The sequence below is a fragment of the Bos mutus genome, chromosome 3 (assembly GCF_027580195.1).
Source record: "Bos mutus isolate GX-2022 chromosome 3, NWIPB_WYAK_1.1, whole genome shotgun sequence".
In the NCBI taxonomy this organism is placed as follows: Eukaryota; Metazoa; Chordata; class Mammalia; order Artiodactyla; family Bovidae; genus Bos; species Bos mutus.
The window spans coordinates 32,322,656-32,341,678 of record NC_091619.1 but is presented as its reverse complement, the minus strand read 5'-3'; the positions used below and the strand labels follow the sequence as shown (position 1 = coordinate 32,341,678).

At 37.1% G+C, this 19,023-nt stretch overlaps 1 protein-coding gene across 1 annotated transcript in view; it reads left to right on the top strand.

Moving 5' to 3' along the window:
• The window catches only part of GNAI3 (G protein subunit alpha i3), a 44,473-nt gene extending 25,871 nt beyond the window's left edge, over positions 1–18,602 (top strand). Inside the window, exons 2-9 of the mRNA XM_005891308.3 lie at positions 1,792–1,834; positions 1,956–2,097; positions 6,314–6,471; positions 8,820–8,948; positions 12,102–12,231; positions 12,804–12,957; positions 17,114–17,328; positions 17,419–18,602. Of these exons, the coding sequence (XP_005891370.1) occupies positions 1,792–1,834; positions 1,956–2,097; positions 6,314–6,471; positions 8,820–8,948; positions 12,102–12,231; positions 12,804–12,957; positions 17,114–17,304 (947 nt within the window). The 3' untranslated portion in view covers positions 17,305–17,328; positions 17,419–18,602. The remainder of the gene's footprint in view (positions 1–1,791; positions 1,835–1,955; positions 2,098–6,313; positions 6,472–8,819; positions 8,949–12,101; positions 12,232–12,803; positions 12,958–17,113; positions 17,329–17,418) is intronic.
• Positions 18,603–19,023: the final 421 nt, after the last annotated feature.

The following is a 19,023-nucleotide window of genomic DNA, read 5'->3' as shown; positions in this document are numbered from 1 at the left end:
CTCCTGAGAAATCTGTATGCGGGTCAAGAAGCAACAGTTAGAAGTGGACATGGAACAGCAGCCTGGTTCCACATTGGGAAAGTAATACATCAAGGGTGTATATTGTCACCCTGCTTATTTAACTTACATGCAGAGTACATCATGAGAAATGCTGGGCTGGATGAAGCACAAGTTGGAGTCAGGATTGCCAGGAGAAATATCAATAACCTCAGATAGGCAGATGACACCACCCTTATGGCAGAAAGTGAAGAAGAACTAAAGAGCCTCTCAATGAAAGTGAAAGAGGAGAGTAAAAAGTTGGTTTAAAACTCAACATTCAGAAAACTAAGATCATGGCATCTGGTCCCATCACGTCATGGCAAATAGATGGGGAAACAATGGAAACAGTGGCAGACTTTATTTTGGTGGGCTCCAAAATCAGTGCAGATGGTAAGTGCAGCCATGAAATTAAAAGGCACTTTCTCCTTGGAGGAAAGCTATGACCAACATAGATAGCATATTAAAAAGCAGAAACATTACTTTGCCAACAAAGGTCTGTCTAGTCAAAGCTATGGTTTTTCCAGTAGTCATGTATGGATGTGCGAATTGGACTACAGAGAAAGCTGAGCACTGAAGAATTGGTGCTTTTGAACTGTGGTGTTGAAGAAGACTCTTGAGAGTACCTTGAACTGAAAGGAGATCCAACCAGTCCATCCTAAAGGAAATCAGTCCTGAATATTCTTTGGAAGGATTGATGCCAAAGCTGAAACTCCAATACTTTGGCCACCTGATGGGAAGAACTGATTCATTTGAAAAAACCCTGATGCTGGCAAAGATTGAAGGCAGGAAGAGAAGGGGACCAGAGAGGATGAAATGGTTGGATGGCATCACCAACTCGATGGACTTGAGTTCGAGCAAGCTCTGGGAGTTGATGGACAGGGAAGCCTGGTGTGCTGCAGTTCATGGTGTCGTAAAGAGTTGGACATAACTGAGCGACTGAACTGAACTGAGATAGATTGAAGGGTTTGGTTATGGGAAGATGAGATAATTTTTTCGGAGTGCTTTACGTTTGCCCATAAGAAGGAGGCAGAATCATTAGCTGAGAGTCAGAGTGGGAAGGGGTTTGTAAAGTTTGAGAGAGAAGAGGTGGTATCGGATAGGCATCTTGGGAAGTAACAGAGAGTTCACTAGGGAAGTGCAGGTGGAATGTCAGGGCATTCAGGGGCCCCGTGGCTGAGGAGGGAAGTGTGATTTTGAGGGAATATACAGTGGAAAGGTGGTAGAGACAACGCCCCCTCTGCTTCTGTTTTGAACTCTTTAGTCATGGCCTAGAATTGACCATTGGATTTGTTAAGATGGAAGTTTCTTCTCAGGTTCATGGATATAGACAGGAATTAGTGAAAGTGAATAAGCCAAAAAATAATCATTTCCTTTTTGCCTGTATTCAGTACCTGTATCATGCACAATGTTTCATGTAGATGATGAGTTTGTAGAGGTGTGTATGTTGCCATATCTCCTTTAGAGTGCCTGCGTTACACAAGTTATATCAAGATGGCACTGGGACACTTTCAATGAATTATATTTGGTTGCTGAAGAAAGTAAAAAAATATGTGTGTGTGTGTGTGTGTGTGTGTGTGGTGTGTGTGAAATCTCTAATGGAGAAGCTTTGTAGTTTTTCCTGATAGAAAAACCTCATCAAAGTTTTCCCTGGGACCTGTGGTTTCTGTTAATCTAGAATTATCACTCATGTTGACTTCATACTTTTGAGCTGGATTACAGATGAATTCAAAGTCTGGTTTTCTTTTCTTTCAGGTGCTGGAGAATCTGGCAAAAGCACGATTGTGAAACAGATGAAGTAAGTTGGAACATGGTCTTTTGTAAAACTGTTCGATACATTTCCTCAAAATGCGTAAAAGTCCATAGTGTCTTTCATTTTAGTTCCATGGTAATGATTTGTGGTTTTCTTTTTTTTAAAGAATCATTCATGAAGATGGCTATTCAGAGGAAGAATGTAAACAATATAAAGTAGTTGTCTACAGCAATACTATACAGTCTATCATTGCAATCATAAGAGCCATGGGACGGCTAAAGATTGACTTTGGGGAAGCTGCCAGAGCAGTAAGTGCTTCTCATTTCCTCTTTACTTGCCCTTTTTCAGTAGATGCAGTTAAGCAAAATCTGCTTCATGTTTTAGGGAAATAAATTTAAGTGACAAGATGTAGCAAAGTACTGTATGCTCATTTGAGATGTGTTAACTATCTACTTTAAGAGATATTTGATTACTGCCACAAATATAAATCTAGGAAATCGGATTCTGTGGATATACTGTAGGTTTTTGTGGTAACTTTTATTTACTTGCTGCTTTTACAGCACTGTTGACGTTTGTAGTAGTAAATGATAATGAATTAAAATGATCTAAAAGAGGTTGTCATGATAAGTAGCTCTGCTTTCTGAGGTGTAGAGATTAAAAACAAATATCAGTCTCTGGGATAAACTTGATAAGGACATGAACACTAAGTCTCAATTTTAGAGGCGATTTTCTGGTATTCAAGAATACTGTATCCTTATACTACACTGTACTGTAGGCTATAGAATTGAGTTTTACCATGTCCTAGTATAATTTTTGAAATGCCAGATATTCAGAAGTTGTGTTGATTGATTATAATACTTATTGGGCCCTGAAAGTGTAGTTTGTAAATTAAGATATTTGATACAGTGGGGAGAGGGCCAAAATGAAGGTGCAGGATTTTTTATATCATCATTAGCTAAATTTCAAGAGAAGGCTGGGAATGTATAGAATGCTTTCCTAGAACTAAGGGAGTCATCAGCTGTGTTCATTGTCATACTTAGGTGCTATGGTCAATAAAAGGAAGTGACTTTGGGAGACTGCCTGGAAAGGCAAAGCCTCTATGTCTGTAAAGTAGCTTAGGAACTCTTCTAAGCAACTGTCAACTTTTCAGATGCAAATTAATATACAGTAAATAAGTGGGAAACATATTGGAGGGAATCATAGTAAAAGGATGGTTATAATTGATAATGTTAGACTAGGAAGTCTAGAGGTGCCATGAAGGAAGGGAAGCTGTAATAAGGATTGTAAAATGATTGGAGAGAAGAGAGCAAAAGAAAAAGTGAAGAGGAATGTGTGGGGCATGACTTTGACGTTTTTGTAGAAATTCCATATCACAGAAATTAGAGACTGTTTTTCTAACCCTCTGAGCAGGAAAAATGTGGTAGCTGAGACAAGAATAAATGAAGTCTTTATTTTTGTCTTATTCCTTTCTATCCTTTCTCTCACCAGCCTGACTTCTTCTTCCCCACACCATCTACCAGTTCTTTCTCGTTTTCTTACTTTCTTCCTCTTTTCTCATTCCTTCTTATCACCCAACTCTGTTTATCTGTCATATTTGCTGTATCCAGTAACTGGTTAGTAATACTCTCTTCCCTCTCTTTGTTGGCTTTTTCTCTGTCTCAGTTATTTACTTACTTTCTTAGTTTCCTCCTTTTTTATTTCTCACTCTCTATCTGACCTCCTTTCTATCCTGGCCATTCCTTCTTCCTTCCTTTCTTTCCTCTGTCAAATTAGTTGTTATTAATCTTTGAGTCCTATCATTCCTTTGTCACCAGACGCAGTTGACATTCTGTCTTAGAATGTTCAGGCTGCTATAATAAAATGCCACAGATTCAGTAGCTTATAAATAACTGAAATTTGTTCCTCATACTTCTGAAGGCTGGAAGCCTGAGAACTGGGTGCCAGCATGGTCTGGTTAGAGCTCTCTTCCAGGTTGCAGACTTCTTGCTGCGTTCTCACTAGGCAGGAGGGGAAGGGATCTCTGGAATCTCTTTTATAAGGGCATTCACCCATTCGTGAGGGTGCCACCCTGATGACCTAAGCATCTCCCAGAGGGCCTACCTCCTAAAACTATCACTTGGAGATTAGGATTTCAACATAGAAATTTGAGGCGGATACAAACATTCACACCATACTATCCCTCTTCCTTTCATTTCTTTTTTGATCAAATCAGTACCATTAATTTCCAGGTCCTAACACTCCTGTGTCACCAGAAGCAGTTGACATTGTTAATTCCTCTCATGCCTGCTGAATCACCTAGTTCTCCAGCATCTACTCATCATAATCTACAACCCTATATAATTTTTTGAAGTTTTTCTTTTTTTTCCTTTCGTATGTAAGGATTTATATTTATAGCTCCTCACTTATCTTTTGCTAGTTTTTTTGTAGTTGGTAGGAGAGTGAATGGAAAAGCATAGAACTGGTGTGGGATAGGTTGCTTTTTCATATTTGCTTTATAGGTGGAGGTATGATGTTCACTGAAAAGAGGAGCCTCTTTATGGACCTATAAAAGAGGGTTTATTGTGGACAAGCAGGAGTAGGTCTCTAGAAGGGGTTAAGGGAAAGATGTTTCCTCCTAAAGCTTAACGAAGTCAAGACAGCAAAAATATGTAGCAGTATCTCTGTTTTAAAGTTTCTGAAATTAGAATCATGATATTTAAAAAAACTAATACTTATTAAGGTTTTTGAATACTTGCATGAGTATAGGTCAAATTTCAGAACCAAGGGACTATAAAGTCTTTATTTTTTTAAACTTTTTTTAATTAAAAAAAAATTTAGTTTTATTTTTGGCTGTGCTGGGTCTTTGTTGCTGCGTAGGCATTTCTCTGGTTGCTGTGAGTGAGGGGTACTCTCTAGTTGTGGTGCATGGGCTTCTCATTGCTTTGGTTCTGTTGTTGTGGCGCATGGACTCTAGGGGGTGTGGGCTTCAGTAGTTGTGGCTCCCAGGCTCTAGAGCACAGGCTCAGTGGTTGTGGCATAAGGGCTTAGTTGCTCTGGCAGTATGTGAAGGCTTCCTGGATTAGGAATCAAACCTGTGTCTCCTGCATTAGCAGGCAGATGCTTTACCACTGAGCCACCAGGGACGTCCCTATAAAATCTTTAAATGTTAAATAAGGCAATATACCATATGTAACTTCCTTGGTGGCTCAGACATCTGCCTGCAGTGCGGGAGACCCAGGTTCGATCCTTGGGTCAGGAAGATCCCCGGGAGAAGGAAATGGCAACCCACTCCAGTATTCTTGCCTGGAAAATCCCATGGACAGAGGAGCCTGGTAGGCTGCAGTCCATGGGTTTATACCATATACGTAGAAGGACATGCCCACTGTTGAGTACATTGCCAGTTTGTGTAATTTTTGAGCTTTTCTCATTCGTTCCTTTTTTATAAAATTATTATCTCTGAAAATAGAGGAGGGGAATATAGATATTAGATAAAGTTTATTAAAGGGGGGTGGGTCTCAAATACTACTGGGAAAAATACTGGAAAGAATCGCAAAAGGAGAATATTACCTGATTACTTGTAATATAGTTGATTGCTCCCCTTCCCCCTTTACTACTACTTTATGAATTTGTTTAGCAGTTGCATTCTTACAGTTAATTAAAAATCTCCTGAGACAGATAAATAATTAGATTCAAGGCAGGGAAATCATCCCATGAGATCTGTGTTTATTTTTAAAGTATCTGACAAGCAGGGCTTGTTAGGACAAAGCAGTCACAATTCTCACAGCCCTTTCTGTCCTCTTTATCTCTCACATGTCTTAGTTTTTAAAACTATAACCACTTAGAAAGCTGTGCCTGCGACTCAGGAAGTTTTGATCAAATCTCTTTGTGGTACTTTCTTTTTCTTCTTCTACCTTTCTTCCTCTTTCTTATTTAGAAGATTATTATACTTCAGGGAAACCTGGAGACTCTGAATTTTTCCCTTAGGGATTTTTTTTCCCCCACTAGACATCCAGACTCTGTATATGCTTCAGTCTGTTCTTCTTCCTGTTCTTCTAAGATTTAGGGGGTGGGAAACAGAACAATGTTGCCTTAAACTTGATTAATGTTTTACTCCCTTTGATGTATTTAGACTTTACCTCTTATCTGCTAGTCTTTTCATTTCTATTTTTTATTGTAGGCTTCCTTTAACAGAATGGGGATGTATTCCATGTGCCTGTCTCACAGACAAGTTTTTTCTGTCAAAGAAATCATGAGTGACCAGCATGGAGATTTGTAGGACAGTCAGGAGAGATCATTTCAGGGAATGGTGGTGTGAGGAGTGGGAGTGCACTTCTGACTATAGTGCGGTGAGAAGGGAGGAGACAGGCTTCATTGTAAATTCTCTCAAACTACACTGCCAAGAAAGGTCTCTTTCATGTCTCTTTTTAGAAATAGTTACCGTGTATTGTATGTGGTACCATTTGCATGTGTGTGTTAATGAGACACTTGTTAAGTCTTCAAGAAATAGAGAATCATCTGTCTCTCTCCCTTAAATGCTTTCCTCAGGACGATGCCCGGCAATTATTTGTTTTAGCTGGCAGTGCCGAAGAAGGAGTCATGACTCCAGAATTAGCAGGAGTGATTAAACGGTTATGGCGAGATGGTGGGGTGCAAGCTTGCTTCAGCAGATCCAGGGAATATCAGCTCAATGATTCGGCTTCATAGTAAGTAATTTTTCCTTGTGAAACTAAAACAGAAAGTGTCTTGGTGACCCTATCGAAAGTTCAGTGCCTATTCTTAAGGGAATATTTTAGGAACAGACACCCTTAGAATTCTGTAGGATATATTTATAAAAATTGTTTCAGTTTAGGGTTATAGAGCCATTGGTCATTTTGTGTGGCTTGGAGAAAAATATTTCCTCTTGGAATGTAAATGGGAGACTTGGCATCATTAGAGTAGCTCTGTGGTCATTTATTGGAGAAGGCGATGGCACCCCACTCCAGTACTCCTGCCTGGAAAATCCCATGGATGGAGGAGCCTGGTAGGCTGCAGTCCACGGGGAAACTGAGGGTCGGACACGACTGAGCGACTTCACTTTCACTTTTCACTTTTCTGCATTGGAGAAAGAAATGGCATCCCACTCCAGTGTTCTTGCCTGGAGAATCCCAGGGACGGGGGAGCCTGGTGGGCTGCTGTCTATGGGGTCACACAGAGTCGGACACGACTGAAGTGACTTAGCAGCAGCGGCAGCAGTGGTCATTTATAGTAAATAAGTGAGAGGAGAGAAATCAATTGCAGCTGAGTCCTGAATTTCTTTCAACTCAGTAAGTTCTCTCTGCATAAGGGCTTTACATTGATTGCCAGCTAACAAAATAAGTTAAAATTGTGATATCCCTTTTATGCACACAACTCTGGCTGGGCTGCACTATGGCTTTCTCTGGTACTAGTTACCACTTAAAAATCTTTTATCTAGATCACAATAATAGACTTTGTATAGAAGGAGAATGTTGAGTCTTTGGACAAAGTTGAAGCATCTGTTTGTTAAGAAAATTCTCTGGAGTGTTACATAGTTTTAGAAAATTTGTAATTAATACTTCTGTTAAGCTATTACATGTTGTCCTATATTGCTTCTTTTACAGTGTGTTTATAAGACCTATGTTCAGAATGTGTGGGTTTTTTCTTAATGTTGTTTTGGGGTCTTGGTGTGCTTTTGTTACCTGTATTCATCTCTGTACCAAATGAAGGCATTTCTAAGCATTAAGGTATTTTTTCCAATATTATATTCTCCTTTTCCTATCATTCTAGCTTTAAATTGTTATAAGAAGAAATTAAATGATATTTGAGAAACATATTTTTTAAATGAAAACTTGACTTTAGAAACATGTCAGTTCAGTTCAGTCTCTCAGTCGTGTCCGACTCTTTGCGACCCCATGAATCGCAGCACGCCAGGCTTGTCTGTCCATCACCAACTCCCGGAGTTAACCCAAACTCATGTCCATCGAGTCGGTGATGCCATCCAGCCATCTCATCCTCTGTTGTCCCCTTCTCCTCCTGTCAGGATTCTATAGTTTTCTCTGTAGTCATCAAAGCTAGATTGTAATTTTTAAAACATGCATTCAGTAAACTCTGAATCCTCTAACTATACCTGAAGACACATGATTTATAGAGTGTTTTTTTTTTTTTTCCATAATCGTTGATCTAAGCTTGACTGATTCCCTAACATTAACGATGGTACTTAGCTTTGTGTGTGTGTGCATGCTGAGTCGTATCCGACTCTTTGCAGCCCCATGGACTATAGCCTGTTAGGCTCCTCTATCCCTGGAATTTTCCAGGCAAGAATACTGGAGTTGGTTGCCATTTCCTACTAAGTTTTAGAGGGTCATTAATGATTCACTTACTATGGTATCAGCTGTTCTTTAAAAAAAAATTGGGGGGGGGACCTGAAATTGTGAAGAATTTAATTTAGCTTTGAAGCAGTTTTTAAATTATTTCACTGAACAAGTGAAGTTTCTTTGGAGGTATTTATTTGTTTTTGGCTTAGATTAAAAAGAAATCTTTAACTTTTCTGTTTTATGAGTGAAAACAGGAGGAAATAAATACTCATTCTTACTGAGCTTAGTAGTTCTTTTTAATTTTAATAATTCAAACAGTATTTCTAATGTCCTGGCAAATGTTTAAACAGACAAATGACCCATTAATTTAAATGTCTGAGGGCTTTTGTTTGGTTGGATTTTTGTACTGTGCAGTGCACAGTTGATTTAGTATTAAATTTCAGGAGTCTTTATTAAGAATAGTGTTTTCATGTTTTTTAATTGGCTTTCACAGTTAAATTTTGGTAGAATTAATACCACTTTTGTGTAGAGTGTAAAGAGTCTACTTTAATTGTCCTGTGCTAGATTCCCCTTTGTTCCCCTCATTATCATTTCTAAGATACTGAAGATCTGATTTATTCTGCCACTTTAGTGACAGGTACAGATTCTGCTTTCAGCAAGGAACTAGTTTAGTCTGTTGACTTGCTCTGCACATGGTTGGCTTCATTAGGTAAAAATAAATGTGTATTTTACTTACTTAGTTACCTAAATGATTTGGATAGAATATCCCAAACCAACTACATTCCAACTCAGCAAGACGTTTTGCGGACGAGAGTGAAGACCACAGGCATTGTGGAAACACATTTCACTTTCAAAGACCTATACTTCAAGTAAGTCACTAGCCTTTTTCTAGATATGCCAAACACAAATATCTTTCCTTTAGTTAGTATCTGTTAATCAGGGTATAATTTATCTAGGCAACTTTCTTTGATTCAGAAATTTATAAATTATATTCATCTGCTAGTATTTGGCTGTTTTAAGTGAATGGGTCCAAGTGTTTCTTCTTTCTCCAAATAGCGTCAAATATTTTTTCTATTTGGAGCAATTTGAATTCAAAATTAAATTAGAACTTACGTATCAATAAAAGTAATCATGTGGTTACCAATTTATTTTATCTTTAATTTTATTCTTTTCAGCTGCTTTTTTATTGGAATCACCAAAACAGGTATTGAATGTTTGTTGTTTAGAAGGGTAGCAACAATACTAAAAGGATAGAAAGTAGTGTTTTGGTTTAGTTTATGTGGCTTTGTTCTGGCATTTTGATATTAAAATAGAAATGCTTTTCTCACCAGTGTCAACCATTTCTTACTGGATCTCACTTCTCTTTAAGTTTAATGGAATGAAGCTAATATTGTCATGGCCTTTGACTGATTAGTGCACAGTATAATGCACAGCTTAATTCTTAGTACTATGTACAGAGTGGAATATTGATCTAGGGGTAGAGTTAATTTGCAGAAAGTAAGATAATTTATAAACAATTACTATTTTAGAGAGAGAAAATTCTAGTATTCTAATACAGAGGATTTTCTCATCATTATTAGTAATTCTAAAATAGGCTTCAGCTTGTCTCTGTGTTAATAATAGACCTGTCTTTTTGGTTCCTGTTTTCTGCTTTTGTGACCTTTGAGCTTAGGAGTAAACTTTCCCTCTTGAATATATGATGTACTTTTTAGCTACTTTGTTATGCTTATATGTAGAGTGTGACATTCAGCATTATTGCATGTAAATGTAACTTCTAGCTCAGATTCTCTTAGTTTTCTTTTCTCTGAAAAAAATTGCTTCATAGAATTCTGTATGCAAAACAGTATGCAAAATCCATATAGAGTTTACCTATTACTAGACACTAGTTGAGGTCTTGAAGTCTTAATACACCAAAATGGATTTGAAACCTGATAGAGGAAAATAGCAGTTCAGCTGAATATTTTTAGAGTAGAAGAGCTGCTTATCATAGTACTGATGAATTTATTAACAAGAATAGCAGAGTCTCCATGGATTATAAGTCATGAAACCGAAAAAATGAGATGACTATATGTTATAAGATTAGTAATCCATTTATAATTATATGTCATGACCTTTACTTATTTAGTGTGGGAAACTTGTTGATGTCATAGTTGATCTTTAGTTAGGTAAATTCTATTGGTCTCTTTATGTCAGGATTAATAGCCTGATCTAATTAAGGTTCTGCACACACTATTGTTGGCATGTAGATACCTTGTTATGAAGTACTATCACTTCTTCCTTTTCCTCTTCTCTCTAGGCAAAAACCACTATCCATTTATTCAAACATTTATTGAGCATCTGGTATATGCAAGGCATTCTGTAATTGCTTACTTGCCTCTCTGTTATGAGGTAATGTTTATAAAATGTTGATGTTAGTGAATGATACTGTAAATGTTAATATGTGTGAAAAGCCCACTTTGGGAACTTCACAGTGTTCTACCAGTTTTACGGATTTTATAGAAAGAAATGGTAGAGCATACTGAAATTATTTGTGTACCAGTGTATGTCTGCCCTTGAAAGGTCCATGGTGAAATATGTGATGTTAACTTTTCTAAAACTTATAATATGACCTTGTATTAGCACCAACTTGTGATTGCCTCATTTCAGGGGTCAGGACTAAAGTTTCAGAAAACTGCGTAAGATCAGCCAAAAGTGAAAGTGGGTCATGAAGAGATGAGATGACTGTTCTTTTAAAACATACACTGAAAAATTATTCAACTATGTCTTAAATTTCTCTCAATCTCTATAGGAAATATTCTCTTAAAATAGACGCCTAGTCCCTGTAGATCTGACACACTGAACCAGCTTGGCAGAGTTTAACCTTAAAACATTTTATCGTTGTCATCAAGCATACGTCTTAAGAGTAGCTAACCATTTGTGTACATACCTCCTCAGACCCTAGTGCCAGTTAAAAAACAAAGCAGTGCAGGTCCTCCTTTTACTGTAGGTGGCAAAGGAGGACACTGCTGACACAAGTTCAGCAGTTTACTCAGAATATCAAGTTAAGTCTCCCGGAAGGGATTAGTGGACTAAAACTAATCAGAAGTGGAACATAAGGTGTGTGAACGGTTTTGAGGCTTTGTTATTATTAATTAGGTTGAATGAGACTTCAAGTTGGAAAATACTGGTTAAGTTTTGTGTTTAGATACTGGGTTCTTAAAGTTCTACCATGAAATATGATTTACTTTTGTCTGCAATTAATCTCAAAAATATTTTCCTTAAAGTAAGAAAAACACATCTCAGTTATAACTCAGTTTAAAGAAAGAAAAAAGTAAGGAAAACAAAATTTTGAATCAGTAGAGTTACGGAAGCAGGATGCAAGTTGGGGATTTATGTTTTTTCATTGTTCTTTTTCTTTTTTATCTCTTTTAACTAAAGAGATAAATCGTTTTGAGAGGTAGAGTGGTGTTGTGAGTACCAGCTTGGGTATAGGAATTAGAACTCCAGTCACCATTTATTAGTAGTGTTCCCTTGGGCAAATGAACATATCTGCACCTCAGTTTCTTCATCTGTAAAACGGGGATAATAGTAGTACTGACAGGAGTGTTATAAGGGTTAAATGAGTTAATGTACTTAAAGATGTTTAGGGTAGTGTCTGGCAAATGTTAGTTATTATTTTTACTATCTCAGATTGTTCAGTATTGTTCAGCTCTTCATTTTTCCTGTCTTTTTTCCCTCCTTCCTTTAATCTATTTCACCGCTCACTCTGCTGACTTTCGGCATGTCTGGCACAAGCTTTAATAGAGAGGAGGCTCAACTGTTTTTTCTAAAATGAGAATCTTGATTGTTCTTCAGCTTTATTTTCTCATATTGTTCTCTTACATTTAACTACAGATAATTTTTATCTGCTTCTTGTTTGTCTTTTTTTATTATAAATGGGGTTTTGAAAATGCAGTAGTGGGAACTTCCCTAACCATTTCAGTTTAGAAATGTGTGTGTGTGTGTGACCTTGCTAAAATTGTGCATTCTTTCCCCTTGTTCAGGATGTTTGATGTAGGTGGCCAAAGATCAGAACGAAAAAAGTGGATTCACTGTTTTGAGGGAGTGACAGCAATTATCTTCTGTGTGGCCCTCAGTGATTATGACCTTGTTCTGGCTGAAGATGAGGAGATGGTATGTTGGAGCTTCTGGTAAATAAAAGACCTGTCTAATGCAAGCAGGAAATGGAAAATAACTCTTAGGAAGACTTTGGGCATCCATTTACTCATTGAACCAGAACCTAATAGTCTTAATTTTTCTCCTTGTCAGTGAGATTAAAATTTCAAATTATTTATCTATACCCTATTAACCGTAAGGAGATATGACAGCACACTGAGAATAAGGACAGGATTAGGTCTCTTATTAGCTAGTCCTTATTCCCACTTCCCAAGCTTCAAGAATTATAAAAATAAGGACCGACTCAGCTTTTGTATTATCAGTATTTGACTAGTTTCCATGATTGCCCATCAGTGGTTTTAAAACTTTGTGGTGTGGGACTTCTTTTGTGATCCAGTGGTTAGGATGCCACACTTCCACCGCAGGAGGCATGGGTTCAATCCCTGGTCGAGGAACTAAGATCCTGCATGCTGTGTGGCATAGTCAAAGAAAAGAAAAGAAATAAACTCTTTTTGGTCTCTTTTTCATTAATAGTTAATCTACTTTTAGTTTTTGCTACTGACCTATATCATCCTTTGTTTCTTTCTCAGAACCGAATGCATGAAAGCATGAAACTCTTTGACAGCATTTGTAACAACAAATGGTTTACAGACACTTCGATCATTCTGTTTCTCAACAAGAAAGATCTTTTTGAGGAAAAAATAAAGAGGAGTTCATTAACTATCTGTTATCCAGAATACACAGGTAAAGGGTCATGAAAGATTTTGTTGGAGGTATACATCTTGAATCAAAACTTTCATGACCTTCCTACAGCTGTCATTCGTTTTGAATGTTGTGTGTATCTCCTTGTGGAGAGTGCTCATTTGTAGTGGTATCAACATTAAGCATGTGCTTAAGACCCCTTAAGTCTAAAGTGCTATTCCAGATATAATCATATTTATGGTGTTTATATTTCTGTCCTCATTTTTTGAGGTAAAGCAAGATAAAAATTTGATATAAATATATTCACAAAAAACAAGTATAAGATGGAGTTTTGCACTCAAGAAACTGACATTAGTTATAGAAAGAGAGAGAGAGACGCATGTAAAGAGTTTCATTTTAGTGTGACATGTTCGTTAATAGAAGAACCAAAGAAGTGGTTACCTCAGTGGGATCAGTGTAATCTTTTTCTAGAGGAAATGACACTTGGAGTGAGAGAATAGGAGGATGAACTAGAAATCATCAGGCAGGTGCGGGAGGAAAAACATTTTAGGAAAAGAAAATAGCATATATAAAATCTGCAGTTAAAATTGACATGATTTGTCATAACTGCCATGACTAGTAAGGACATCAGTGGCTTCACTTGAATTAAACCAGCTCTAGATAGGAAAAAAATCTGTCTCCTCATTTGCTATTTCAGTGGAGAACACATCTCATATTTTAGAACAAATAGGGGTGCCTTGCTTAAATAAAAATAGCATTTAATGTATAATTGTGTGAAAGGTTTATGGGTAAAGCTGTATTTTTGCAGCATTGTGACAGTACTGTCTGCTTTAATATTAAACAGCTTGTTATTTAAATACTGGATCAAAATGGTTGGCTTCAAAATGTCGTCATTAATAAACTAACTTCATGTGCAAAAAAAGAAAAAGACATGATTTGTTCTGAAACCTAGGAGGAATTTGATATTGCTGGAGCTTAGACTGTGGGGAGGAGTGGTTAGAGAAAAGGGCAGGGATGCTCGTAGAGGGCATTGTATGCCATGCTGAGACAGAGGGGAACTATTGAAGGATATTCTTTGGGGTACATGATGTAGTAGAAACTGATTTTTTAAAATTACATAACAGATGCCAATAAAGATGGATAGTAGGGGAGTTGAATTAGTAAGGACTTCCAGTATGCACATAGGAACTTTTGGTGAAGGTTCAGAGATACAGAATTCAGGGACAAGAATGCAAACGGTTCTCAAGAATGCAGCTGGAATTAGGAAATATTGTCAGAAGTCCTGGAAGCCCTTCTTTCCCCATCTTTTTTCTCTCCTGTGTCTTCTCTATTCTTCTCTCTCTCCTTACCAACTCTCTCCTGTTCAGTGTATATGATAAAAGTTGGCCCTGTCATGGTTACTATATCTCCTCCATTTAAAAAACTAGGCTAGATTGGGATTTGTTGGCCCAAGGTTCATATTGACTGGCCAAGGTTAAGTAAGGCAAAAACCCTTAGCTCAGTCAGTTTAGGTTAGGGTCAACAAACATGAGTGCTAGGGCTGTACCATTATGACCTTCAGATCAGAATTAAGTATTTCTAGGAAAGGAGACCTCTTGTTAGCTGAGCAGATGCTGTAAATGCTTTATATAATAAGGTGAAAGAGTGTAGCTAGGGTAAGACAATGGAAAGAGTCAGAGGTACTCTTGATTGGTACTTGGTATGTTCCTAAATATAAATACATTTAGGAACGTTAAATATGAGTTCATATTTTGGAATGTTGATTTTGAAGTTTCTGAAACATCCTAATAGAGATATTTAATAGATAGTTATATATATGACCTTGGAGCTTGGGGAGAGGTTAAAGGTTAGTAACAGATACTGATTTGGGATCATGTGTAAATACAACATGAAAATGGATGAGATGACCTAGGGTGATGATATAGAATGAGGAGAGAAAAGAATAGAATGGGAGCAAATACCAGCCTCTGTTGGCAGGAGAGAAAGAAAGGTTTATATTGGATAAACCTTTATAATATAATATAATAAAGGTTTATATTGGATAAAGAGAAGAATCTGGAAAGCTAAAGTGTCATAAACTAAGAGGAGAGTTTAAATAGTGCGGAGTGGTCAACAATGTCATATGCAGATAAGTAAATGCATTTTGAAAAAATGTCTTGTGGAGCTAGCAGTTAGAAGATCATTGACTGTTAATGGAGAGCATTATCAGTGGAATGATGAGAGCAGAGCCAGGACCAGTGGGTTACTGAGTGGGAAGTGAAGAAATAAAGACAAGTGTAGCTTCCTCTTGAGCAGCTTAGATTACAGGGGAAGGAGAGATCTTTAAATGTTTATAGGCTTAGAGGTGAGATCCTAAAGCAAAAGAGAAGTTGTTAAAAGTGGATGTAATGAGCAAAATTTGTAAGCAGGTGGGAAAAGAAGCAATCGAGAGTCTAGATAGGATGAATGGATAAATAAATTAGTATATCTGTACTATGGAATATTATTTAGGTATGTGTGTGTGTGCTCGATCGCATCTGTCTCTTTTTGACCCCATGGACTGCAGCCTGCCAGGCTTCTATTTAGCTATAAAAAGGAACAAAGTATTGATAATGCTACAATTTTGATGAATACTATAAATTTTATACTAAATGAAAGAAGCCAAACAGAAAAGGTCACATTTGTATGACTCCTTCTATATGGTATATCCCAAATAGGCAGATCCGTAGAGACAGAAAGCAAGTTATGTGAGTTTCATTTCAACTTAAAAAGTTGAGATATAGTTTTAAAGCCCTGTGCCCTCTCTTTTCTTAGGGAATTTAGAACTGCAGCCTTTGTTAAGAGTGAGGAGGAAGATTAGAGTTGGTTAAGTTCATAGAAGGTAGCCAGATTTTAGAATGGGAGAAAAATCTTAAGTAAAGGATTGATGTTAATGTTTCAGCTGGGAATCTTCACACACAGCAAAAAGTTGTCAATATCTTAATCTATTTTTCGGTAGGGGGTGGGGTGAATTTCCAAGCCTGTTTTCCATTGCTGTCATTCTTCTTAAGAATTTTCACATCATGTTTTGGTCATCTGTCTAAATTTTTGCCTTTTCATATTCCTCATGGGGCAGAGAAGGGGGCAGCAGAGGGATGAGATGGTTGGATGGCATCAGTGACTCAGTGGACATTAATTTGAGCAAACTCTAGGAGATAGTGGAGGAAAGAGGAGCCTGGCATGCTGTAGTCCATGGGGTTGCAAAGAGTCAGACATGACTTAGTGACTGAACAACAGCAGCTGCTTTAATTTACAGAGGTTCTGTACATCTCAGTAAATCTTATTCAAGCACCTACCAAGCTATCTTCCTTCCTCTTTTAAAATATTATTGAAATAATAGTCATTTTTTTCTTAAGCTTTCCTTTGTTATTTAGTCTTCTTTATATACTTGGTCGTTGATATTTTTTTGGTCATGCTTCATGTCACTGAAAATAGCCCCTAATTCTCAGGCAACTGTGTGTTGTCTTTGTTGAGTTTCCCTGGCTCTGCAGCCAATTTCTAAGGCTATTCTAAAAACTCACAAGTAGACAAGATTGTTTCTGAAGCAGGTGATTAAGAGTGTTAATTTTAAATGTTATTGAAATAGGGTTACTTTGGATAACCCCCTCTTTGAAGAAATAACAGATTTACTGAGATCTTCACGTACCATAAAATGCACCACTTAAAAGTGTGCAATTCAAACCCCTTCCCATTTGCATCTACTGTATTACCTTTGGTTATTTAAACTATTCCTGTAAGGCTCTGAGGCTACGCTCTGTTAAAAGTGGATGATTTTGAAAAGAAGCAGGAGTTACCCTTTTGAATTGTTTATTTCAACATTGATCCAAGGAACACAAGTTCTCTTGACTTTTTAAGCAATTGTGTTCTAGAAATGCATCCTCCTATTTCCCTAGTTTCTTTTTATACTTTATAAATTTTTTAGCTAAAAAATGCAAATGAAAGGGAAAAAGGAAAAAAGTTTTGTTTTCCTGGATCTTTCTGATAAGTTTATTGACAATGAGATTGTGCACTCAAGAAACATGTGATTATAGAAAAACCTAATCATTATAGAAAAATAGAAATCTGTTTATTTCAGTTGGGTTATAGTCCCTCTCTCCATAAGTAAATGGTGATGGCCTGACTTAATTGAGTTCAGGCAGCTGTTATAATTTGAACTGAGAATATTGGGTGTCTGCTTCAGGTTCCAACACATATGAAGAAGCAGCTGCGTACATTCAGTGCCAGTTTGAAGACCTGAACAGAAGAAAAGATACCAAGGAGATCTATACCCACTTCACCTGTGCCACAGACACCAAGAACGTGCAGTTTGTTTTTGATGCTGTAACAGATGTCATCATTAAAAACAACTTAAAGGAATGTGGGCTTTATTGAATAGAGTGTGGATGTTAATAAAAGGTAAAACTTTGAACAGTTTAGTTATAGTGCTGTAGTGATGTCTCTTGACTTTGTAAACTTCTTCTAATTACAGCTGTTTTTCTTTTCTAGTTATTACAGTGTGGAGTGTTGAGACCAGACTTCCTTTGCTGCCTCATTGGGCAGCGCAAGCATGAACGGGACCAGGGAATGGCAGCAGCATGCAGAATCCTAGCACTCTTTTAGCACAATCCTCTGTATTAGGGAACTCTTAATTGACACAAGATGCTAAAGTCAGACATTGGAATTGGAGCAACTGTAAAGTATGGTTTGATCATCGAGACATGACTTGGATTTCATAGTCTCAAACGTTTAGGGCAGATGTGAAGTTGAGGTGCTGCATTCCAGAACTTCAATATGTAGCTTACTGTTTTTCTTCTTCCCTCTTGACAAACCACCAGTAGTTCATTTTTTTCAAGTTTTCTTTTTTTTTTCATCAAGGGAAGAATAACTTCACTGAATTTTATTTTTTTGTGAAAGAACCTTTATTAAAACACAAACAATCTTAACTATGCACATAATGTGACCAGATCATCTTGAAAATATTCCTCCTAGTAGGAATTCTTTGTTTATAACTCTAGGTATGGTCAGAATATAATATTTCCATAATAACTTAATTCTTTTCAGTTATTTGGGCTCTGATTATAGGTTTTTTGGATAAAATTTATGTTACTATCCTGCTCAGAGTACCATTATGGTTTCTAAATGGCAATTACATTGAAGAAGTCTATAGTAAGATTCTCTTTTTTTTTTTTAAGCTTGTGGTTGAAGGTTAACCTAGTTTATGCTAATCACCAAATTACTAAATAAATGCTGATGTAGTATGATAAAGTCAGCTTCTTGGATACAGACACACCCAGGGCAGCTGTCAGTTAGAAAAGTATATTGCTAAATTCCAAACAGAACCAATGACTTTGCTGCTACATATCTGCTAAATTGATCACTTTGATTCCTGCTTGTTTGTCTTAGTCATAGGGAGTTCTGTAAAAGATGCCCCATGTTTTCCATCTTCCATTGGCCTTTTCTGTTGAGAAACATCTGAAGTGTATTAAAAGTGCATGCTTTTACTTTGTAAATGTGGTGCCAAATCCCTGTTTGCCATTGTTTTTACTGTAGCAATGTTGATTGTAGTAATCCTTAGTTAGTACCTTGTTTTGCTGAAACTATTGATTTTGGGACTTTTTTCTACTTTGTCGTGTGTACAGATTTTAATCTGTTACAGTTGACAGCAGTATTAAAATGGTGAGTAAAGAGTCCAGGTTTGTTCCTGTTTGTAATTAGTCCTTTCTGGAAATATTTTCTTCTGCTGTTTTTTGCCCCTGCTGAGTGTGCTTAGGCCTTTGTCTGAGAATGGGTTTAGGTAGAAGGGTTCTCTGAAGGTCTTAAGTCTTTTGATGTAATAGTATTGTTGAGTCTTGGCCTGATTGAGGTTGTTATGTCATATCTGTATAAGTGATGCACAGTCAAAACCAATTTTCCAGATTTACATTTTGGTTTTGTGAAGAGCTCTTTTCACCTCAGCCTGCAGGTCCTTTTGTGCAATGTACTGCAAATGTCATTAAATATTGAATGGTCCATTAGGGGAAGGCAAAGGAAGAGAATGCAGTTTGAGCATTCCAAATCAGTAATTTGAGCAGTGCCTTTTGGGGTCCAGTCTTTTTGGATTGGATTCTGTTT